The 25,619-nt window shown below is 36.3% G+C and overlaps 1 protein-coding gene across 2 annotated transcripts in view; it reads right to left on the bottom strand.

The window, feature by feature from the left end:
- Nucleotides 1-25,619, bottom strand: part of LOC110115077 (pullulanase 1, chloroplastic) — a 94,796-nt gene that overhangs the window by 23,010 nt on the left and 46,167 nt on the right. The window contains exons 18-20 of one of the 2 annotated variants that reach the window (XM_020848207.2): nucleotides 7,235-7,306; nucleotides 1,573-1,629; nucleotides 1,133-1,201 (exon numbers count right to left, since the gene is read on the bottom strand). In XM_020848207.2, the coding sequence (XP_020703866.1) occupies nucleotides 1,133-1,201; nucleotides 1,573-1,629; nucleotides 7,235-7,306 (198 nt within the window). The remainder of the gene's footprint in view (nucleotides 1-1,132; nucleotides 1,202-1,572; nucleotides 1,630-7,234; nucleotides 7,307-25,619) is intronic. The other variant, XM_028699549.1, reaches the window with a different exon arrangement.

Genomic DNA, 25,619 nt, shown 5'->3' on the forward strand with positions numbered 1-25,619 from the left:
ATGCTGCCACATTTTGGTTGGTATTTGCCAGATCGTTCCAGTGGTGGATTCCGGGTTAGATATATCCTTTGAGCACCTATCCTTTATACTTCAAGCATTGCATGTGAGGAGATCGCTTGTTGGTTGTTCTGAGGGTAGCCTTGTTGTCATTTCTTTATGTTTACGGATTTTGTAAGCCGCTTTCTAGAGCTTGTTCCTACTTTTAATTTTATATGTGATGTTTATACTTTATTAAAAAGAAGAAATTTTCTAATTGCTTTCCTAAGTGTTCTCCATAAAATATTTAGAAACTTAGGTTGCATCAGCACCTAAGCCAAACCGACGTGTACGCTGCAAAAAAATTTACTCGAGGTATGAACCTCAAGGCATTTTTTTCCCCATAATTGAGCTGAGGAAATTTTAGATAGTTCATTAAAGCTAAAAAAAAGTTCAATTATCATTTTAGTAAGTACGGGTTATTGCTTTCACATTCAGAGAGTTATTGTAAAAGTTTGCTAAAAACAACTTTGGGAGATTGACTTGTTGGTTCACTAAGTTTTAGAAAGCTAAGATTACTTGCCATTAATTTTGTTGTAATTTTATAAAATGACAAAAAAGCCGATAAATCAATTTCCCCCCTTTTGTGTCCAGCTCACATCTCTCTTCACCATCTTACACCCACAAATTTTACCCATCCCAAAACAATCATTCCCCATTACCCTCCACCATCATCTTCCTCTGTCTTCAAGTTGTTGACTATAGTCACCTAAAGCTAACCTCAAGGTCCTAAAAGAGGCGAGCAAGATATTTCAAATACCCAATCGAGACCACATTAAGATCAATTGGATAAAAATGTAAGACAGGCTAAGGACATCAACGTCAGAAGTTATTATACTAATGAGAAAACGCGATGAAGATCCATGATTTAATGATAGAATGCCGATGAGGTTGCAAGTTAGATTTCTAAAGATAAGTAAAAAATAAAACTCAACAATGAATATGCCAGGTTTTGTTAAGTTCAAATACCAACAAATCAAATTTTAAAAACTTTTGGATGGAAGTGTCAGGTGAGCCAAACTTCACTGAGCTACAACATATATAATATACTTTGTTCAAAATTTAAAAGAAATAAAGGAGGGCTCAATTAACACACCGTTTCTGTTGGGCTGAGAGCATATCCAACTGGCATGCCATCGTGGGTCAGAATTTCACATCCTTTCATCTAAAAAATATGCATATGCATTTAACAAATACTAACAAAACAAATGCAACTTTATTAAAATCTACAAATAAATCAAAAGATTGCTAACTGAAATCCAAAACTCACAGAATAAAGACTTATCAGCTTAATAAAAATTTCAAAAGTTCTTCACAGTTTTCTATAGATGATTGGATCAAGTTCAGTGCTTTATGTTCACAATTTTTGTTTTAAAAATAAAAAAAAAAGGAATTAATTGTTTAAGTCAATCTAAATTAAAATTGAAGCAATTCTTTGAGAGACTGTACTATGTCTGATTTGGTTGATATTGCATTCAAACTTTGCTATTGCTTAAATGCTTCAAAAGAAGTACAGGAAGTATCTAAAATTCTCACCACATCACCTTTGTGACTTGTTAAGACGAAGTTTCTCAAATTTGCAGCTAACCCAACCTGAAATATGCCACAAAAAAACACCCTCTCACACAAAAGATTAAGAAAATTAACTTTGATAGAACGAAAAAGAAATTAACTACAGCTGGTAATCACATATGAAATATATTAACAACATCCATGTTAGCCCAAGCTGTGCCAATGATTTCAGTTGGCTTTTGGTATAAGTGTTGCATCATCCTTTAATGGGCATGTATAGCAACAACAAATCGGTTCTAAGAACTCATTAGAACGTCTTCCAGCTTTGAAAAGATTAGTAACGCATTTCAGACAAAGCATACTAAACATTATGATGTGGTGCATAAATATAAGTCACGAGTTCATCATTCCAATACAATTGAAGTGGTTGCAGGAGAAGATACGGTAAGAATCAAAGGAAAAACTGAGGAGAAGAAAAACACAATTAGAGAAGTTGAAAGAATGGAAATTGGAGAAGGTAGGGGCACCTTTAGTTTGGGAGAAAGTTGAGAAAAATTTTTGAGAGAAGGATCATGAGAAGGGCAAATTGGATATGGATGTTAGTGTGATGGCCCACCGAATCGGTCCAATAAGAAAATTAAAAGTGGGCGAGCAGATAGAGAAGCGAAGCAGCACCAGCAAGTGAGCGAGGTGAGACGGGCTGAACCAACGAGAGGCAACATGCGGGCGGGGCGAGCAGGGTCTGGGATGCGACTCATCGCATGCAGAAGTGGGCTTCCAGGCTTCCATTAGAGATAAGGGTTGGACGAAACTACATGATTCAGAGAAAGAAGAATAATGAGTTTGGCTTCGTGACTTGATCGCAAGAGTCAAGGAGGAGAACTCCGGTTCACTGCTATTCGACCGCAGGTGAAGTACAAGGTTCGAGAGGTTGCCTGCGGCTGCTGTTATATGAAGGATTCATGCTCGACAGAGAGGAAGAAGGGTAAAAAAGTATTCGGCTGTGCATTCCTATTTGACTGGAAGGAAGAAGTGTGATTGTTAGGAGGCAAAACATTGAAGAACTGAGTATAATGGAGGCAAAACATTGAAGCAAGCATGCGTTCTAAAGGAAAATTTAGGTAAAAGTTGAATATGCTAATAACACAGCTCGCCTTGGCCTATTGGTTGAGAACTTATGTTTCCAACTAAGAAGTATTGGGTTCGAGTCTTTGTGTATGCGTTGTGTGTGTGAGTTTGCCTTAAATGGCCTAAATGTCCAAAAAAAAAAAAAAGAATATGCTAATAGAAATTTAATTTAAAAGAATGAATTATTGCTTTAAAATAATTGCATACATTGACATAATTATATATATCTAACGATTATATTGTGAATTAAGGATAGACATTTAAGAATTTAAGAAATTTGGAGGTGGAGTTCTAAACTTGAAAAAGAAAGTGGGATAAGAGATTAGATTCTATGTTATAGCATTTAAAATTTCTATGCATTTATTGATATGACATTTATATGCAAACTTGATAATTCTAATAATGTTGCAGTGCAATGTGCATTAAAAGAAAATCAAATGATCTGTGTTATAATACAATACATATGAAATGTGGATTGTATCATTGATATTGATAGATAAATAAAAATGAAAAAGATAAACTATAATATTAAAAAGTACTGAAATGAAAAAATATATATACATGTAAATATAAGAGTTCACTTTTATGATACTAGTTAAAGGCGTAACCTACTCATGCACAACAAATAAAAAAATCAGTAAGAAAAATGAAAATAATTGTACCTTAATTGATAAAAAATTTAGATAATGCTCATTGAATAAACAAATTATTAAAAATTAAAGTAATCCATTAAAATACTACAAAATATTCATGTGAATTGTCCGGAACCAGCCCTAATTTTCAGGGGGGCAAACTTATAAGACATATATGTCGGGGGTTCAAGGGGGCAGTGTCTTCTGGCGGGGTTCGACCTGTTGGGGGCAATTACCTAAAGACCATAGTATTTTAAAATTTTTAGGGGGGGCAATTGCATGAAAACCCTTGTAATAAAGACTAAAAAATGAATAAAAAGGGGTAAATTACCTAAAAAAACCATATAAAAAAATTTTAAAAAATTTTTAAGGGGGGGCAGTTGCCCCCCCTGGAACCTATTGGGTTCCGCCCTTGTGAATTGATGATTAAGAATACCTTCATTTATATTATTATTAAATGAAAAGCTTAATATTATAACATGATTACTTAAATGCATATTTCATTATTATGGCTATACCATAGAATTGTAATTGACTACCGATTTTGGAGATGAAAACTCAACCCATTATATTAAACATTTCAATTAAATTCTCAATTAAATAAATGACTTAACGAGATTTCATTGTCTATGAAAGAAGAGGTTCAATTAAAAATAGGGCTGCAAATGAACCGAGCCGAGTCGAGTATGTGAGTGTTCATGTTTGAGTTAATTTATTATTAGCTTGTTCAAGTTTGGTTCATGTTTGATTCAAACTTTATTGTTTGTGTTTATGTTCGGTTCATTTAATTAATGAGTGTTCATGTTCGGTTCATTTAGTGCTTATCAAGTTTTAAACAAACAAGCCTTGACGAGCTATAAACGAGCTCTACTTCTAGATGTTCATCAACTTAACAAACGAGATTTATCGAGCCTCCTAACAAACAATTACATCGAGCATGTTCGTGAACATATTTAGCGAATTTTTTTAATTATCATATATTATAATATTTAATTGCTTTAAATTTTATTATTTAACAATAATTATATCATTATGTTATAATAAATATAGAATATTTATATTATGTATATTTATCAATTTTATAATCAAATATTAATTGAGTTTTTATCGAGCTTATTCAAGAGTTTTGAATCAAACACGAATCAAGCTTCTTATCGAGCTTAATGTCGAGCTTAGTCACGAGCTTTAAATGATGCTGTTCGTGAACATAAATGAGCCGAACACATTAGTATTCAAGCTTGTTTATTTAATGATCTAGTTTTTAAAATATTGTTCAAATTTGTTTGTTTAATTAATTAAACGATCACAAACAAGCTTTAATTGAACCGAACAACGAGTAGCTCGTCGAATGTTTGGTTTGCTTGCAACCCTAATTAAAAATTTGTATGAATGGTTATGTATGTGTGTGTGTATATATATGTTGGTGATCAGTGGTTCTTTTAAACATTTGGGATGTTATTTTCTTTGACTGTTTAGTTTTTACTGGAAGAACTAATTGACTGTCCGACTCTTGTTCTAAGGTACTTGAGCAGGGTCGTGATGGTTAGATTACGAGAGGGGGGTTCAGTGAGAAATTTATGATGGATAGAGAGGGTGAGAAGGGGATTAAGTAGCAAATAATACAATAGCTCTTTAGTAATCATTGATTATCCTACAATAATTCTAAAGATCCGTTTATATAGAAAAACAATGGAATAATTATATAAGTGACCTTAATCATGATAAGTCTAGAATAATCTTAAGAAATAGATTAAATAATCTAACAACAACAACAACAACAACATCAAGCCTTTATCCCACTACGTGGGGTCGGCTACATGAATCCTTTTTCTCCATTGTGTCCTATTAAAAGTCAAATTCTCGTTTAAATCTAATAAGAAGGCAATGGCAGTGTTAAATAGATTAAATAATCTAAAGAACAAAATTTAAATATTCCCCATTACATTAACTAGAAAAGCAAACAAATGATAATAAATCACGTAACATACAACAAACGTATACCATGATCAGGCGGATACCATCATATTACAAATAGGTTAAACTCTAGTCGGATCAAATATTAAAAGTGCAAAGATCAACGATATGGAGGATGCTATTTGGTCTTGGATAAAAATTGACAATCAGGAGATTTGACAATAATCATATCAAAGATCAATGCCCCTTGAAGTTAACCAGATTAAAGAAAAATGGCTCTTCAAATTCTTATTTCATGCCTTTTGCGTTTTAAGGAGCTACCTAGTGTGATGTTGGATGGAGACCAAGCTATGGTGCATGAGCATTATGATGCCTGGAGAGGCAAGCTCAAGCGCCAGATAGACGCTGCATTGAGGACAAAAATAGGAGCCTGTCAAGAACATGTGCAGAGAGGATTGAGGTTTGTGAGAGATAACATGATTAGGTTGAGTCATAAGAGAAGAAAAGCAAGGAGGTAGCAGTAAAGAGCATTGCACATGTGACTAGAAAGTGGGAGGGAGAGCACGAGAGTGAAAGTTGACTAGAAACGAGAGGGTCAAGTGTGGGTCTCTAGAGCGAGGTTTTAGGGAGAGAGAGTATCGGTAATAATAAGAGGTGATTATGTGTGGACTTAAAGTGTAGTAGACACTAAGCAAAGTCAGGGAAAGTAGAGAATTAGAGAGGCAAAGTTGTGGGGGAAACAAGAGAGAGGAAGAGATGGAGAGCGAATAATTTACCAGGATAAAAGACCGTGGTTGGTTAATCTGGTTTTGAGTACATTAGGCCCAAAGATGTGTAGCTATTTTTTTCTTTTATTTCTAAAGCATCCCTTCCACTAGTTCAGCATCCTTCGAATTTTCTACCCCACAAGTAATCGAGCATCCTCTACACCATTTTTCTCTTGAGTTCTCTATTTCTTTCTTTCTCACCCAAAATTTTGCTTGCTCACTCATAGAATCTACTCAACAACGAATACAAAAAGGAGGGAGACTTTGTGCATCTAATGTTTAACCCATTTGCATGACCCAGCTAGGAGCACATTTTTAGCAGATTTTACCTGATTATTTATGCCAGAAAAAAAAAAAAACATTCACGCTTGCTCCTATAAATTTCTAATGTTCTTGTGAACAAAAATTTTATTGCTCGATTTTTATTAAGCATGACAAGATGGACTTATTTCCCAGGGGTGAAGAAATGCATAGCCGAAATTTACCAAAAAATTTTATAAAAAAGAATATATATATCAATATGTGATCCTAAATGCAACATAACAAAAAAATGATGCCTCTGAAAGTGTGCAAGCCAAAAAAATATTAATTAAAAATTATAGCCATAATTCCAAAAAAAATACTCGTTGCCACACACAGCATGAAAATAAATGAACTTAAGAGAAAAAATGTGCAAAATTGTACATTGAAAAGCATGTAAATCGAAACTACTGATGTAATATAATCATTGCTCAATTTGACGCTTTTGACGAACAAAACACAAATATTCCTATCAACGTTCGTAGCAATCTATTTAAAATTTGAAATCTTATTAAAGCTCTTTAGAAATTGGCTCAGCAAGACCTAATTCATTGAAGAAAATGGGCCAGAGTGACCTATTACAGATGTGAAGAAGTTAATATGGTATATTAAATTCTGGCAAAGCAGAACCAATATTACAATTTTATTTGACCAACTATTTCAACCAAAATATTCATGGATAGTTTGTCTACTCTTTAACTCAATTGGAGAATCCACTTCGTTGATCAGCAAAAACTAAAACAAATCAACTGCCACATTTTCAGAGAATGCAAGAAGTAAAATTGTAGATAAAATAAAACTAAAGTTAAAACAACCAATTAACACTTCCATGTACAAATTATTTAGAAATTAAGAGATTGTTCTTTTTAACATAGAATTTTTAACTTGCAAGATAAAATAAAGAAGAGAAATAAAACACATGAAATATAAAAGTACACAAAAAACCTGAATATGGTCTGCTGATGTTGAAAGCATGCCATCTACAATGTGTTTATCACCATGATCATATTCATTAGGCTGGAAAAAGATGTAAGAAGCAGCACATCGGTACAAAAAGCATTTAAAAGTACGCGCAGCAAAGCCTCATTAAAAAAAATAATTAAAAAAAAAACTCAACCAAAGAATGTATATTCAGAAAGAAACATAGTGCTAATGTCTACAAAAGTAACAAATTATAAAAGCATGCTTCTCCATGACATTTTTAGGAGAATCAAACCAGCCAAACTGGCATTTTTTTTTCTTTATTTCATAGAAAGAACCATTACCTCATAATCTTCTTAGATTGTTCTCCAAAATATTACCTTCCAAGTTCTTTTACAAAATAATTTAGGATATCTTACTTTTAGGTTCAACAACTTTTTAGATTCACATTGGTCCCTACGACTTTAATAATATTTAAATAGACCCTTACATGATTTTACTTCTTACTGTTGTTGGAAAATATTTATACCCATTTGTTACAAAAGAAATCTAACATTTCTTTCATTTAGAAGATATGATTATTAGAAAAAAAAAATTAGGGTTAGAATTATCCAAAACTATCTTCTCTATTGCTCCAAGTCTGGAAAAAAATTATTATTGCTATATTTCAATTACATAGAAAAACACGTCCATAGTATTTAAGAAAAAAAAAAACATCAAAGTTTGCAGAATAATATGATAACCTAAATTAGAATAATAAGGTCTAGCATAATTAATTGATTAATAATAAAATAATAATAACTCGTAATTAATTATTTAATTAAGCTAATTAGGAACCAATAAGATTTAAATTAAGATAAATTTTATTCCTATTTAATTATAATTACCAAGATTAAGATAATTCTTTAGTAAATTAATTACCAAAGAATTACTCATGATGATAACAAATTAATAAAGAGTTTTATTAAATTATTAATATTTGCTTAGCATAAGGCTTACATGTCGTATTGCAAACATCGCCTATGAGTTTCCCCATTGCGCTAAAAAAATCTCACACAAGTTTTGTTTGTCGTGTCGGTTGTATTGCAATTGGGATTTTGGCGATTTTTTAGATTTACAAGTTCATAACTTTATATGAGGCAACAAGGAAATTACAAGGGCAAAAACACTAGAACTTCTTTGAAATTTGTCCTCCTATATACATAAGTACATTCTCTTTTTTTTCTTTTTCTATTTGCCTTTCCTTTTCTATTTTCTCTTTATCCCTTATATATATATATATATATAGAGAGAGAGAGAGAGAGAGAGAGAAGAGAGAGAAGAGAGAGAAAGGGAAAAGAAAAAAAGAGAGTAGAGAGGATTCTTTCCATTAAAGATAGATAGAGAGAAAAGAAGAAAGAGTGGGGAGAAGAATGAGGGCAGATTGTGTTTGGCTCATTGGTGGTAGGGTGCGTCGGGCAAACTAAAAGAGTGCAGAACAAAGATGCTTGAGTCTTGCAGTGGGTTGAAAGGGAGAGGAAAGGCATGACGAAGAGCTTGCACGGGAGTAGAAGGGGAGCTTGGGGTTCGGCCTAGTAGGGGGTGCACAAATGGGAGTGGTTAGCAAATCGGTGAGATGGTTGCTAGTATTGGGTGGTCGCGTGATTAAAAGAGAGAAGGGATGCGACAGCTTGCTAGAGAGAAAGAGGGAGGCGACAAAGTGGTCAACAAACTTGGAGCTGGAAGTAGGATTAGTTAGAGGTTGGAGCTAAGATTGAGATAGGTCATTGAGTTCCACATGTAACTAGCTAGGAGAGGAGGAAGGCGACAGAGGAGCTAGGATGTGTGGCCTCATGTAAAATCAAGCACAAACTGTTGGGGTTCAATGGACTAGAAGAGGGGGGAAGGGTCGGGTTGGATAGGTTGCACAAGGAAGAAAGGCTATGGGGATGAGGTCGTGTTTAGTGAAGAATGCATGCGTTTTGGATGGGGATGCAAACCAACGTCGAAGAAGCAAATGACATCGATTGAGGGGGCTCAAGTATGCAGTTTCGTGTGAAGGGAACCGGCTGGATCAGTTCAATCAAACTGGTCCCCTAACTAAAGAGGGTGAGCATGCGAAGTAGCAGAGTTAGCAAGAGTGCGGACGAGTAGCCGAATCAAGTGAACAAGAGAACCAACGCGATTGAAAGCGATTATACGCAACTCCTCGCATGAGATAAACAAAATTCCACTCCATCCAGTCGGGAACAGCGAGCAAGAGGAAGAACGAGATTAGGAGAGAGATTTTTTTGTGGAAGAGAAAAGAAGGTTTTTTGTTTTAGGAGAAGGTTGAAGGAGCAGAATAACAAGAGTACGTAATTTTTTATATGAGAATGAGCTTATGATTTTGATTAAACTTTATTAATTTCATTATACAATCGCATCTAATAGGAAAGAACAAGAATAAGAAAATGTAGTTCACGATTCAACAGGACGAAGGATAAATTGAGATACTTAACACCTGAGTGCTTCTTAGCCAACCACCAAGTTCACAAATAATGCCATCATTTGTGGTTCCCCAATGCATTTGGATAAACCATCTGCAATTTTATTTTCAACTCCTAGTCCGTACTAAATCTCAAAGTCATAGCCCAATAATTTGGAAAGCCATCTTTTATGCTTAGTAACCATTCTTTGTTCCAACAAGAGCTTCAAACTCCTATGGTCGATTCTAACAACGAATCGTCTTCCCAATAAATAAGGTAGTTATTTCTGAATGGCCAACATGATTTTCACCAGCTCCCTCTCATAGACTGACTTGAGTCTTACCCTGGACGTCAACACCTAACTGAAACAGGCCACTGGTCTCTGGTTTCGCATGACTAACGCTCCCAACCCAAAATCCGAGGCATCTATCTCCACTAGAAAGGGTTGGCTAAAATATGGAAGAGCTAATATAAACACACTGGTCATAGTCTTCTTCAACTCCTTAAAAGCCTAGGTGAATAACCCTCCCCACTTGAAGTTGTCCTTGAGCTATTCCGTCAACGACCTCATTATAGAATCGTATCCTTTCATAATTTTTTGATAGTAGCATGTAAGTCCCAAAAATCCTCTTATCTCCTTTAAAGTCTTGGGCATGGGCTATCTAAGCATGGCCTCAATCTTACTCTAGTCAGCTGTCACTCCCATCTAATATTCTTCTAATTGGCAAACAAAGAGTGCTTTCTTAAGGTGGATAGCACAACTCCCAAATGCTCCAAGTGCTCCCCCTCAGACCTGTTATATACAAGTATATCGCCAAAAAATACAAGAACAAACATTCACAGGTAGGGCTCGAATACCCTATTCATCAGGGATTGGTCAGTGCGTTAGTGAGGCCAAAAGGCATCAACAAGAACTCATAATGTCCCTCAAGCATCTAAAAAGCTATTTTGTGGGTTTTGTTTGGTCGCATTTTGATTTGGTGGTATCCGGATTTCAAGTCGATCTTTGAGAATATCACAAATCCATGCAACTCATCTAACAACTCATCAATGGCTGGTATGGGAAACATTTCTGGTACAATTAACTTGTTTAGGGAACGATAGTTTACACATAACCTCTAGGTTCCATCCATCTTTTTCACCAACAATATAGGACTAGAAAAAGGGCGAGCTTACACTGGGCTTGATAATTCCAGCTTCAAGCATCTCCCTAATCAATCACTCGATCTCATATTTATAGATCCAAGGGCAGCGATATAGTCAGACACTAATGGGAGAGACTCCTTCAGAACAATAGAGTGCTCGTGCTCCCGAGGGGGTGAAACTCCCTAGGGAAGCTAGAATGCCTCCCTAAATTGCTGAAGGAGTGGTTGGACCATATTTGAAATGTCCTCTACATCCTCCATCTTTCCTTCCTCGATACTCTAGAGCTCCACCAAGAATCCCCTTCCCCTTATAGGGCACAAACTAGGGTTTTCAAAGAAACCATGGCTTTGGATAAACTGGGGTCTTCCTTAAATACCACATTTCTCCCCTCCATCTGAATCTCCATAGATAAAGCCTTCCATTTTACCTTGGTTTCCCCCAAGATTTGTAGCCACTTCATTCCCATAATCAAATCAATACTCCCCAACTCCACAACAACAAGCCTTTATCCCACTATGTGGGATTGGCTACATGAATCCTTCTTCTCCAATGTGTCTTGTTAAGGGTCAAATCTCATATAAATCTAATAAAAGCAATGTTATTTTTAATATTTTCTAACCAAGTCTTTTTAGGTCTATTTCTACATATCTTAATATAAGTTAAATCTAATACATCTACTTTCCTAATCGGGTCATCAGAATGCCGCTGTTTTATGTGACCAAACCATTTAAGGCGACTCTCTCAAATCTTATCTTCCATTGGAGCTACTCCAACCTTTTTAGATATATGCTCATTTCGTATCCTATCTTTAAGAGTAAAGCAATCATCCACCTGAGCATGTGGGCTCCGAAAATTCGGCCCCAGTCTCCGCCCACACTGATGCTTTTGCTTTTACTTTTGGCGAGGGAGTTTTAACGAATTAAGTTCCGGGGTAAATTTTGGAAGGCATATGGGTTTGTAGATAAGACACTGCCCAGAGATTTTGCCCTCATTTTACGAGGACTTTATGATATGAGTTCTGGTTTCCTATAGGCGCAAGCCCCTATAGTTAATTACCCTCCCGATCACGAGAGAGAACTTTTGATTAAGGCTAGTCGTCAATCAGATACGTAGAATATACGTGTTATCTGACATACATGCATTAAGATTTGAGGTGTTTAGAGGTTTGGAAAGTTGGGAATTTGAATGATTGATATTTGGAAATTTGAAGGTTTTGATATTTAAAATATAAATTTCACCATCTTTCACTTAAAGCGGATGGTGGGGGAATGGATGATAGACCCGATCAAGATCCCATGGTTCCGTCGTCCCAGGCCATCGTGGTTCCTGGTCTACTTAGTCAGAGGAGATAGTCGACGCAACCTGATAGAAGGATCCTTGTCGGCAGCCATGGGTTGCTTCGTCGAAGGGGACCTTGTAGACCTGGGGTGAATGTTTGTCTAAGAGGACAAATTTGAATCCACCTTAGCTAATAGAGGGCTTTGTGCCCTATCGATCATATCCTATTGATTCATATCTCAAAGATTTGATGCCACTAAGTAGCGTATTGGCTCTTGCCATAACCGATATTTCGTTGTGCCATTTGACGGCAAAACCACTCGGTTCAGAGGGCCCCGGGTCATAACATTTTATCCTGCGGTGCCATTTGGCGGCAAAACCGCCAGTTAGAGGACACGTACCATGTCCTTAATGGCAGGAGATTGTTTGAGAATGGATCCTAGTGATATTTTCGACTAGGCATTAGCTTTTTATGAGCTGAAGTAATTTTCAGATTTGTCCACCTCAGTAAACTGTTGCGAGGGTGGATGGATTTTGCTTTAAGCATTTGATGGTTGGATTTTAATTTTAAATATTTTGGAATTTGGGATTTTTGGAATTTTAGATTTTATTGATATTTGATGTGGCATTTGAGAATGCCTGAAATTAACCCCTCCGGTTGAGATCTTAGTTCAACGCGGCTATCATCAGAATGTTTGGGGTCATTTCCATTCATAGTTTGAACCTTGTCGACCCTATCAACTTGTCGATAGAGGATCGGGTTTCGTAGGCTTTTATGCCTTTATTAGTGAATTCTCTTGATTACAGACGTTGAAGGCCTAATATGAATGTATTAAAATAAATACATCGGTCGCCACAACCTTGTATTTGTTTGAAGGCTCGAGCCCTGTCGACTCCTATTGATCCGCATAGAAGGATCAGGTTCGAACCTAAATTCACTTATTGACCCGTGCAGCATCCCTAGACGTCACATGTATACCAATAACACACTCGCCAGAGCCAATGTGGGTGTTTGATTGTATTTACCCTTTTAGAGTACCTATGTGTATACAATTTATGGTGCACATGCAGGGGTATTTTGAAATATTTTAGTTGTGCAGATAATTGCCCTTTGAATGCACAACATTTCATTTGAAAGCATACGCCTTCTGTCCGCTAGTACGAGTGTTGCGGATCCGGTGGCGATGTGGTCTTGATGTTGACTCCCCCTTTCTCATTCACCAAGGAGGTTCCTTCTGAACTTTGAAATCAGTGACTGCTTCCTTGAAAGGGACTCTTTTCAGGATCATCAATGTAGTAGACTTGTTATTTCCAGTGTTTGTGGACACCAGAACTGTTTTCTTCTAAAGTATAGAACTAAGAAAAGACTTTGGAACACCATGAAACTTAGTTCTAATTTGTTCAAACATTTCTTTCATTCTGACAGGGGATGTCCCTTTTTCATACATCGGGTTGCCCTTGTACCCGACGTACTTGTAGATTTTAATCACCGTTGTCGTAGGTGATGTTCGTACTTGTGTCCACAGTGGTTCGTTGCACTTATCACCCACTGTTGTTATCCACAAGTGGCTCATGTTCATTTGCAGGGACCCGTTGTATCAACTACGACCTCCTGGAAGTGTTTTTGGAAGAGTCGTTTGTGATACCCCAAGATCTAACTTGGAAAGAATGTCAATCAATTTCTCAAACAATTTACCAGAGTTATCTAAAACCTTCAATTAAACAGTCTATCAAACATCTATAAAATTTAAAACATCAATATACAAGTCGATTCATATCTCAAAAAGTCATGTACAAAACTCAGAAACTACACTACAATCACCAGTTCTGAAATCTATCCTGAGTACAAAAGAATCACTATCAATCAAAAGACAAAAACCTGAAGATCTGGATCAATTCCTATCTTCTGCTCCCTTGCCCTGACCATCATACCCACCTTTCACCAATCTCCGGTGGGTTGATGATTGTACTTGCTTGTAGGGACAGGTCTTCCATTATCATTTGCAATATTGCCCTCTCAATCTACAGGCAATTGTAGGGATTGTCATAGGAGTTTGTTGCATTATGTTAATACATATTTGTGATGTATTGCGAATCCTTCACATTTGTTCACAGACATATGTCGAATATACGGCTAGCCTCCTACAAGGAATCGTAGGTACTTGTACTTGGCATAGTCACTTTGTATCTTGCTTGTGGAGAATAGATGTACTTGTGTCTAGAGGATTTACTACACTTACTATGTATCCACTATTGTTATCCACAAGTAACTTCAGTGGTCATCGTAGAAGCTAGATGAATTCATATGTTTGTTGACCTTCATTGCTTACAAGTATCATTACTTTGATCTATAAGCAAGTGGTTGTATGCATGAAGAGCCTTATATCATTGCCTATAGGCACATTATCACATCTCTCGTTCAATCATCGCATGGATGTCAACTTGATTGGAGAGCTTGAGTCATTTTAATTTCATCACTTCTTGCCTTCACATGCTATTTGCAACATGCATAATGGTTCTACATGAATCCTTTTATTTGATTACAAGCAAAATCAAGTTCATTTGAGATCTTTTCTATTCGTTTAGGTCTAAATCAAGTTCATTTAGTGTCAAGCCCAAACTCCTTGGGTTCAAGTTCTTGTAGTTTCGTTGAGTTCAAGTCTGAAGGCACAAGTTCAAAGTGTTCAAGTTCAAAGGTCCTTGTATTCAAACCGGTTTGAGTTCAAGGTATGTGTTCAGGATCTTCTGAAGTTCTTGCAAGTTCAATTGAATACTCAATTTGATTTGACTTTGATTCCAGTTTGATTTTATTTTATTTGATTTTTCATTAATCATTTCAGTTTTATTCAGGTTCACTGCTTGTGTTCAATTAAGTTCAAAAGTCCACAAGTCATTGTTCATTGGAGTTCATCTTTTGTTCTTTTTGAGTTCAAATCAGGTCCGAGTGTGATCTTACATTCACCTGAAATTTCGATACCCTCCCGGCATCTCCCCTGTTTAGGAGAAAACTACGAAAAAACTGGGCCTCCCGCCATGCTAGAGAAATGCGAGTACGATAGGTGCCCTCGTACGAGGACACCGCGGCCGTGAAATCTTTGTCCCCACCACGCCAGAGAAAGGCGTGTATGGATCTTCGGTACATGTTACAAAAGAGAAGCAGTGTTTCCCTAGCAAGCGGGTACTTATGAATATCTTAGTCTCGCCGTAGGCACCGCACTAGGTTTCCATCTCACTACGCTAGAGAAAAACGTATATGATCGGTTTGCCGGCTCGATACGAACGTCAAGAACAACATTTAGAACTGAGGGGTCGCTCACTTACCTCTTCGTAGGTGTCGTGCTGGATTTTCTTCGCACCACGCTAGAGAAAAGCATGAATGGGCGATCTGCCGGCCCGACACGAATGCCGAGATAAGAGAGAGATTTTATTATTATTATTATTTTATTAATTAACTATAATTAATTAATTTAATTATAATTAATTATAATTTAAAAATAAATAATTAATTTTATATTAAAATAATTAATTGTAATCAATTTTAATCAAATTATGGTTAATTATTAATGATAATAATTAACCTTAATAATTAACAAAATTAATTACAAATTATTTTAATTAAAACTAATTATGTCGAAGAAGCACGCAAAAGGGGGGGAGGATTCACCTACATAGCGAGCTCCCGTCTCTTCTTCCAATCGGACAAGAAGGGAGAGTCGGTGAGGTAGCGAAGTTGGACAGCCACAAATGGAGTCGGACGCGATCGAAAGGGAGGAAGTTTCCTTCACACCGAGCGGCTCCCGTCATTGGCTTCGATCAAAGTGGCGTAACTTTCGATCCGACCAGAAGCGCAAGCCGTCGATCGAGGGAAGCCAAATAGCTACGAAAGGGTCGGAGAGGCAAATGAGCAAGCTCCTTTGTTCCTTATGATCAACCCGTTGTGGTTGTTGCTTCCGATTCGAAGGAAGGGAAAGTCGTCGTCGAATCGAGTGAAGTCGAACAAGAGAGCAAAAGAGAGCAGGAATGAGAGGCAGAAAAACTAGAGAGGCCGAAGGCCTCCTCTCTTCGGTCTTTTAACGACGCCAGAGGGATCGTGGGGCGAAGTGACTCGAGCGTGGCTTCGACGTGCAAACGACGTGCGCGGGATGTCGTGCGACGTGCTTCGGCAGAGAGCAGGTAAATTTTTTTTCTCTCTTTTTTTTTGGGTATTAGATACGGGTCAACAGAGCATCCTCATCTCTGCAACATTTAACTAAATATTATGCTTCTCTTTAAATGGCCAACATTCTACACCATAAAGCATTGCAGGTCTCACTACCATCTTCTAAAATTTTCCCTTAAGTTTGAGAGGGACTTTTTATCACATAACAAGCCCAATGCATCCCTCTACTTCAACCATCAAACTTGAATTCAATTAATAATATCCCCACCTATTTCACCATCATTCTGAACAATAGATCCAAGATATATAAAATGTGTGCTCCTATTAATGACTTGATCACCCAAAGTCACAATCCCTCCACTAGACCTATTATTACTAAAATTATACTCCATATATTCAATTTCAGATCTACTCAAATGAAAACCTTTAGACTCTATGGTTGACTTCCATAATTCAAGTATACCTTCAACTCCCTCTCTAGTCTTATCAACAAGAAGAATATCATTAGAAAAAAAATAACACTAGTGTACATCCTCTTACTAATACACCAATAAAAACAAAAATCTTTATTTTCATTTAGGGTGCTAAGTTCACGAAAGTCAATTGCATTCTCATAATTTTCATTAAAAAGTTTAGCAAAATATCTCATCCACCTTTGTTGAATATCCTTTTCTAATAAAAGCATTTTTATACTCAACCTTACTATACTTCACTTGAACTAAATTCTTACTACTCATATCTTTTTGTTTAGCTAACTTATACATATATCTTTTGCTCTCTTTAGTATCTAATTTGTTATATAAATCATTAAAAGCTAAAATTCTTGCTTTGCAAATTACTTTTTAGACTTTTTACAAGCCTCTTTATATATTTTTCAATTATCAGAATTTTTACAGTTAAACCAATTTTTTAACAAACACAAGGTGGATTGACCAAGTATTTCCCTATTTCAGTTGGGCTACATCAAGAATCAGCCTTAAGCCCATATCTTTTTGCTTTAGTCATGGATGTTCTCACTAGACATTTGCAAGAGGATGTACCTTGGTGTATGCTTTTTGCTGATGATATTCTTCTTGTTGACAAGACTAGAGAGTGAGTTGAAGGTAAACTTGAATTATGGAGGTCAACCTTAGAGTCTAAAGGTTTTCGCTTGAGTAGATCTAAAACAGAATATATGGAGTGTAATTTTAGTAGTAATAGACTTAGTGAGGGGATTGTGACTTTGGGCGATCAAGTCATTAATAAGAGTACACGTTTTAGATATCTTGGATCTATTGTTCAGAGTGATGGTGAAATAGATGGGGATATTATCAGCAGAATTCAAGTTGGATGGTTGAAGTGGAGGAATGCATCGGGCTTGTTATGTGATAGAAATGTATCCCTCAAACTTAAGGGAAAATTCTATAAGATGGTAGTGAGGCCTGCAATGCTTTATGGTGCTGAATGTTGGCCTTTAAAAGAGAAGCATAATACTAAGTTAAGTGTGGCAGAGATGAGGATGCTCAGGTGGATGAGTGGCTTTACCCTTAGAGATAGGATACGAAATGAGCATATACGTGAAAAGGTTGGAGTAGCTCCAGTAGAAGATAAGATTAGAGAAAGTCGCCTTAGATGGTTTGGTCACATAAAACGGCGGCCTTGCGATGACCCGGTTAGGAGAGTAGAGGTATTAGATTTGACTTATGTTAAGAAAGGTAGGGGTAGACCTAAAAATACTTGGTTAGAAAATATTAGGAATGACCTTTCTTTATTAGATTTAAACGAGAATTTGACTTTTAATAGGACACAATGGAGAAAAAGGATTCATGTAGCCGACCCCACGTAGTGGGATAAAGGCTTGATGTTGTTGTTTGTTGTTGTTGTAAACCAATTTTTTAACAAATCTTCTTATTTTTTATCTTTTATTGCATATTTTGATTCCACCACCAACTATTTTTATTATTATCATATTTTTCCTTTCATACTTCGAGCACATCTTTTGCAACATTCTTAATAGCACTAGCCACTTTTTCTCACATAACATTAGCAACCTCATGCACAGACAAAATCTTAAGATATAGAATCTTACACTCAAAAATATTTTTATTAATATTCTTTAAATGCCCCCATCTAATCCTAAAAAAACAATTTACTTTATTTTTAATATTTTGCCCCTTCATCTTAAAGTCCAAAACAAATAAGTAATATTGGGTGCATAAACTTTTACTCATAATAACTTTACAATCTTTGCAATCTAAATTATTTATTTTTCTTATAAGAAAATAATCAATCCGAGTTTTACTATATTCATTCTTTTAATTGATGAGATATTCTTATAAGTGATGAGATGCTCATCTCTTTTCTTAAATAAAATATTAGCAATTACAAAATCATAAGTTAAGAAAAATTTAATATGGTCTTACCACCTTTATTAATCGCCACAAAACTATCCATGAATGCTTTTAACATCATTTACATCTCTACCAACATGTCCATTTAAATCCCCTCTAACAAAAACTTTTTTTCGAGAGGTATCATTTGTATTAATTTTTCTAGGTCATTCCAAAATTTTAATTTTGAACACATATTCAAACCTACTTGAAAAGCATAAGGGCTTATTATATTAATGATCTTAGCATAAAAAATAATCTTTAAAACTATAATTATATCTTTAATTTTATTAATATTAATAACATTGTCTTCCAAACTATTATCTATAATCACATCTGCATCATTTTCAATACTTCTACCAGAATACTATAGCATAAATCCTAAACTATCAATCTCCTTAGCCTTCTCTCCAACCCATTTAGTCTCTTGAATGCAAAGAATATTTATCTTCCTATGAATCATAATATCTATTAATTCCATTAATTTTTCTGTAAGGGAAACTATATTCCAAGTTCCAATAACTCCAATGGGAGAAAATCCTCCCTAATGTAAATCCCCTGCAGCTCTACCACCAAACCCTAACATATCCCTCTATTCTTCTCCACATTTCGTATGTCCATCATCACTCCAAAACATCCCGCATCTACCAATTTTAACCACAGTTTGTCTTCCCCCTGTTTCGATATGAAATTGACGATAGCCCCACTGTCCACCAGGATTGTCACCTCCTCTCTTCTTATATGTCCCCACTGTCCACCAGGATTGTCACCTCCTCTCTTCTTATATGTCCCCTCACCTTCATAATGTGATTCGATGTGAATCTCACTATAGAGTTCGATGAAACTTCCGCCACTTCCAAGTGTAAAGGCTCTTCTTCCTCCCGTGCTGCCTCTGCCTTGTCCAACTCCTCATCAGACACTAAGAAAACCTACAAGGTATGATTTTTGCATATATGTCCTGGTGTAAATTTCTCGTCCCATTTATAACATAATCCATTTGCCCTCCTGTTATGTACCCTGCTTCTGTGAGGCTCTTGAAATTGCTTCCTAGGCAAACCACAATGCTCTTTAGCGCTTCCATTTGAAAAGGCACCGTTTGAGTCCTCGGTGCCAAGGTGTGGAGGTATTCCTGTAAGTGTCTCCCATGGTGTTACTTGTGCTGGCATTTTCCCTCTGATATTTCTCTTTCATCCTTTGTACTAGTTTCATCATCTCCCTCAGCCCCTTTGGCCTCAACATCCTGAATTCTACTCGTATCTCTTCCTTCATGCCCTTCATGAAATTCCCCTCCAAACCTTCCTCAGAAATTCCCCTCAGTCCACTTGATAACAACTCAAATTTTTCAATGTACTCCATGACTGTCTGCTTATGGATTAAGACATAAAATTGCTCGTGGATGTCTCTTTCTCGGATAGTTCGAAAATGTTCCAACAATGCCTCTTTAAATTCTCCCCAAGAATAGAGTAGGTACCTAAGATCCCTCCACTGAAACCAAGCTAAAGCTTTGCCCTCCAAACATACCCTAGCCACCATAAGCTTTTCCCCATCCATAAGCTTATTGATAGCAAAGTAACGATCCACCTAATACAGCCATCCTTGAGCATCTTCCTCTTCAAAAATTGCCACTTTTAGCTTCCTCACCCTAGCATCTCCACCCCAATTTCCTCTCTCATTATTGTCCCCCCCCTCCGGTGTATCGACAGTGGGAATCCCACCTATCTTCCGTTCGTCCCCCATACAGGTCACTCATTCAACCACCTCTGCCATGAAACTCCCTTCCTGTTGTCCCCCCATCCGATGATCCTATTCCACCCTTATCAGAGGCCTAGGAGGCGATTCTTGGTGAAAAAAACTCTCCTCATCGAACTCTTCTTGTTCGACTCCTTTTCCCTTATTTATGGTCAAGGGAATCCCGATCGATTCCGGATTGGGGTTAGCCTTTGGATCCACCAGTGGAGTTTTTTTTTTTTTTTGTGCATCTCATAGAGCCTTAACATCTCCTCAACCTAGGCGTGTAAACGAGTAGAGTAATGGCACTATCGAGCTAGGCTCGTCAGTTAAAAAACCAGCTTAAACCAAAGCTCGTCCCACTGTAAACGAGCTCAAGCCGACTCGCAACCCTCGGCGGTTCAGGCCGCCTTCCGTGTCGTCAGCCTTCCGCGACCGACCAAGCCTCTGCATCGATCCGCCTTTCACGAGTGAGCTCCCACGCGCGCCGACCTTGTTACGCATGCCCGCCTCGTTCTGAGCTCCCACGCGAATTAGCAAGTGGGATTCAGAAATATGAAAACCTAAGAGGGAATATCAAGCGGTATTTTTAAATTAAATAAATAAATAAATTATTTAAAAAAAATTAAAAGAGATTCTAGCTGGCTCGTGAGCTCACGAGCCAAGCCTCATCAAGCTTGAACTTGAGCTCGTTCGAGTTTGAGCTTGAGCTCGTGGCTCGATAAGCTCGGCTAACGAGTCAAGCTTGAGCTAGTTTGCGAGCCAGTTCGGTTCACTTACACCCTACCTCCACCCCTTCAAACTGATTTTCCATACGATTTTTCATAGAAGAAAACCTTTCTTCCATAGTAGATAACTCCTCCACATCGGTTTTGAATTGCTCCATCTCGCCTTCCAACACCTCCACCTTCTTTGTTGTCATTTATGGATCTAGGTTCCAAAACATAAAAATCTGGAAAAAAAAACAAAAAAAAAACAAACAATATCTTCAAACTGCAAAAATCACCAAACTGGAAAGAGATAAGCAACAAAAATCAGCGAGGAGAACTACGATTGATATATTTATGAAACAATAGCAACTTATTTTTTTGTATCTTTAAGCTGCAATAATTCTTATCAATTTTAAACAATTTCACAATATGAGGCTCACCTTGAGGCCTGCCTCAAAGCAATTCCAGTGAAAAATGCCTCAAGGCTTACACCTCGAGTTTTTTTAATGAGGCTTGCGCCTCAACTTGGTTGAGGCCCGCTTGAGGCTTGGTTGAGGCCCGCTTGAGGCACACCTTGCCTTGCTGGCATAAGACTTACGACTCACCCAATTTATATATTTTTTTTATTTAAAACTTACATAAATCCTAAAGTAAATCCCCGAACAAATCACACATTCATGCACCCCCGAGTCGCAGCCACTTCCTCTCAACTACCTCAACCTCCAACCCACCACCTTCGCCACAGCCACCATCTTCATAGCCGCCATTGTAAAACCCGAAAACAACGATCGTAGGTCGTCACACGTATTTCGATGCATCGCTATGAAACTTAAGTGAAAAATTAAGGTTAACGAAATTTGACAAAAAATAATTTTATAAAATTCTACGTAAATTTCTGAACAATGATATATATAACCTATAGTTAATTATGTGTATTTTGGGAATTCTAAAATTTAGAAGTTTAAAAATACCAAATCTACCCCTAACATTTTCTAATGCCGGAATTGTTTAAGTGAGGGTATATGGGTCATTTGGCTTTTTCGCTTCTCCCTAATATAGCAAAACCGAACCACTCCCCCTCTCTTTTCATTTGGCCAAACCTAGTGGGAGCAGACAAAGGAGCGGATGGGTGAGGCGTCGGGCAAGGGCAACGGGCGAGGCTCCGACAACATTTTTCCGGCAAGAAAATTTGTGGAAATCGAAGAGGACGACGAGGGAAGTCTTAAGGTATGATTTATATAAAACGAATCTCTCTCAATCTCAATGGGAATTTAATTAAAGTTTTAGGAAAGAATTTTAGTTGACTTTTAACTTATGTGATTATTTAGGTTGTAATCTTTAAGGAGATCGAGGTGTGTCGAAGCGACACTTTGAGGAAGTATTGTTCTTGGGTTAAGGTAGGCACTCATATTATTTGTAAAAATTTTATATTTATGCTTTGTTCTTTTATTCAATGCAAATAGTTGAATCTTTTAAGTTATATAGTTTCCAAATTTTATTTCTGGCAAATAACATGTTCACGTCTTTTATTTCATAATGTTAATAAGCTTTCATATTATGTTTAGATTTAAGATTTTCATGTTTTAAACGAATGATTTTTTATTCACAATTATTCTCATAACGCATATAATTGACTGAACATAAATTATAAATTATAATATGAGAATGCGCATGATGATGCGGAGTGCCCAAATGATAAAGGGGTTTAAAAGAGCCGAATGGTAAAGGGGCTCGAAAGAGCTAAATGGTAAATGATGCTCGTTAGAGCCAACAATAAAGGAATGGCCAAATGATATGAAAATGTGTACTTGATCAGTACAAATTTTATGGGCACCTCCGAGATGGATGATATAATAGACATTATGCATAATATGGTTTATATATGTTTTATACGCAATATGAAAATTGATGTTTGTGAAAAAACATTAAGTGAAATGTTTCTTATAAGTAATGTTATGAACTTATGCAAGTTTGACCATCATTTAATGTTTTATTATGAAATGATATTTTATTTTAATTTTATGCAAATTTTTATGAAAAATATGAATTACCTACAGAGCGAGTAAGCTCACCCCTGCTTGTGAGATCTTTTTCAGGAGAATCATCTGAAAAGTAATAGCAACGAGACGACAGTACACATACCGTCGTAGAGGGCCTAAGGAAGAAAGGTTTTATGTTTTATGTTATGAGGTTGAGTACGATTGTTTGCTCCCGCCTCGTTTTCATGTTCTATTATAAAAGTTGTATGAAATTGTTATGATCTATATTATGGTGTTTTCAGTACGACTGTCTGCTCCCGCCCCGTTCATTCGGGCTAGCCGGGTCGGGTCGTGACAGACATCATGGATCACTTGAAAGCAGCACACTGCCACGCCCTGTTCTAAAAATTTTGGAGTATTAATCTCATTTTTATTTTGATGAAAAATATTTATAAAAGAGGAAGATGATTGAAATAAATGAAGAAGAAGCGTATTGGTAGGTATTGGACTCCATAGGATGAGAGAAGGGAGAGACCAATTTGTTATAATGATGACTCAAATAAAGAAACCCTCAGTGATGATAGTATAGAAGATTTTCTAGTTATTGTCAACTATTTCAACCTTTTTTCAATTATATATGAATGGGTAGGGAACTTTATGCATAATGTGATATGATATTTTTATGCAGTTTCTATATTTAATATTTTTTTTGCTCATGTAATATTTGTATTTCAACTATATGCTATGTAATTTATCACTTGTCACTTTACACATTATGCATTTTTTGCAATTTTATGCAATTTGGTATTTGATAGTTCAATAAAAAGTTAATATGTCATCTTTTAACATATTATTTGGATATTATATAAAAAATCACTTTTAACTTTTATTTGCACTTTATGTAATTTTTTAATTTTGAGACTCACGCCTCAAAACGCCTTGAGGTTTATGCATCGCCTCACGAACAAAAAAGCACCTCAATACCCAATTGCGCAATCTTAAACATAGGATGGAGAAGGGTTTGAGCATAAAAGAAAATCAAATGAAAATAGATAAGAATTATTTTATCATATGTTAAGACAGGATAATAGTACACGTTTTAGATATCTTGGATCTATTATTCAGAGTGATGGTAAAATTGATGAGGATATTATCAGTAGAATTCAAGTTGGATGGTTGAAGTGGAGGAATGCATCGGGCTTATTAAGCGATATAAAAGTCCCTCTCAAACTTAAGGGAAAATTCTATAAGATGGTGGTGCGACCTGCAATGTTTTATGGTGCCGAATGTTGGTCATTAAAAGAGAAGCATAATACTAAGTTAAGTGTTGCAAAGATAAGGATGCTTACGTGGATGAGTGGCTTGACCCTTAGAGATAGGATACGAAATGAGCATATACGTGAAAAGGTTGGAGTAGCTCCAGTGGAAGGTAAGATTAGAGAGAGTCGCCTTAGATGGTTTGATCACATTAAACGAAGGCCTTCCGATGACCCAGTTAGGAAAGTTGAGGTATTAAATTTGACTTATATTAAGAAAGGTAGAGGCAGACCTAAAAAGACTTGGTTAGAAAATATTAGAAATGATCTTTCTTTATTAGATTTAAATGAGAATTTGACTTTTAACCGAACACAATGGCGAAAAAGGATTCATGTAACCGAACCCACGTAGTGGGACAAAGGCTTGATGTTATTGTTGTTGTTGTATGTTAAGACAGGAAAAAAAATTTATAGGCACTTCAGTGATATTTAGATATTAGCTTATTAAGAAATTATAGTTCTTGAAGAACTGTGATATCTGCTTGACCGTATGTTCATGCCTCATTAACTTGAGCTTTCGGGTCAGATCGTGACAAACTAGGACTAACTCACCAACTTTGAAAGTCCTACGACAAACCAAATTTGCCATGAGCTTGAGCTATATTGGTTTTGTATAACTCAAGATTTTGTTGAGCTTCTAAACACTTCTCACCTAAACCATCAAGTTCTTTCAACCTAAATTAGACATTTTGATCGCTTGTAATTTCATTGTTGAGTACAATTCCGAGAGATGGTAGTTGTATCTCTAAAGAGTGAACAACCTGTTCCATAAACCAAAACAAATGAGGTACACGGAATTGAGGTCCTGTATATCATATGATAGGCCTACGTGGATTCTACAATATACATATTATAACATTGTGGTAGAGAAAAACAGTATAATACACTTATTTAACAAAATCTCATTATCCAGGACTGATAATCATGACCACCATTTTGAAAGTTTCCATAGTCGCATTTTCAAAGCATAAACCTTAGCAATTCAATTGTAATGTTAATTTCAACGTCAAGAAGAAAAAGTTTCTTCAGCAAAAATAAACTTTTAAATGGATAGGCATCAAACAAACATCACGTGAATGAAGTTAATTCTTCTAAATAACAGTAACTACTAAACCTAATAACCTGATGAACACTTTAAATGACTAATTAATTACAGTACGATAGAATTTAGAAAGATAGACACCAGTAAAAGCTAATCCAAATTTACTTCAGAGTATTACACTATATCTAGGAATAGAGAGTAGCCTGAACTTCCTTTCATTAACAACTCATAGCCA

Source organism: Dendrobium catenatum, unplaced genomic scaffold (assembly GCF_001605985.2).
Source record: "Dendrobium catenatum unplaced genomic scaffold, ASM160598v2 fragScaff_scaffold_1338, whole genome shotgun sequence".
In the NCBI taxonomy this organism is placed as follows: Eukaryota; Viridiplantae; Streptophyta; class Magnoliopsida; order Asparagales; family Orchidaceae; genus Dendrobium; species Dendrobium catenatum.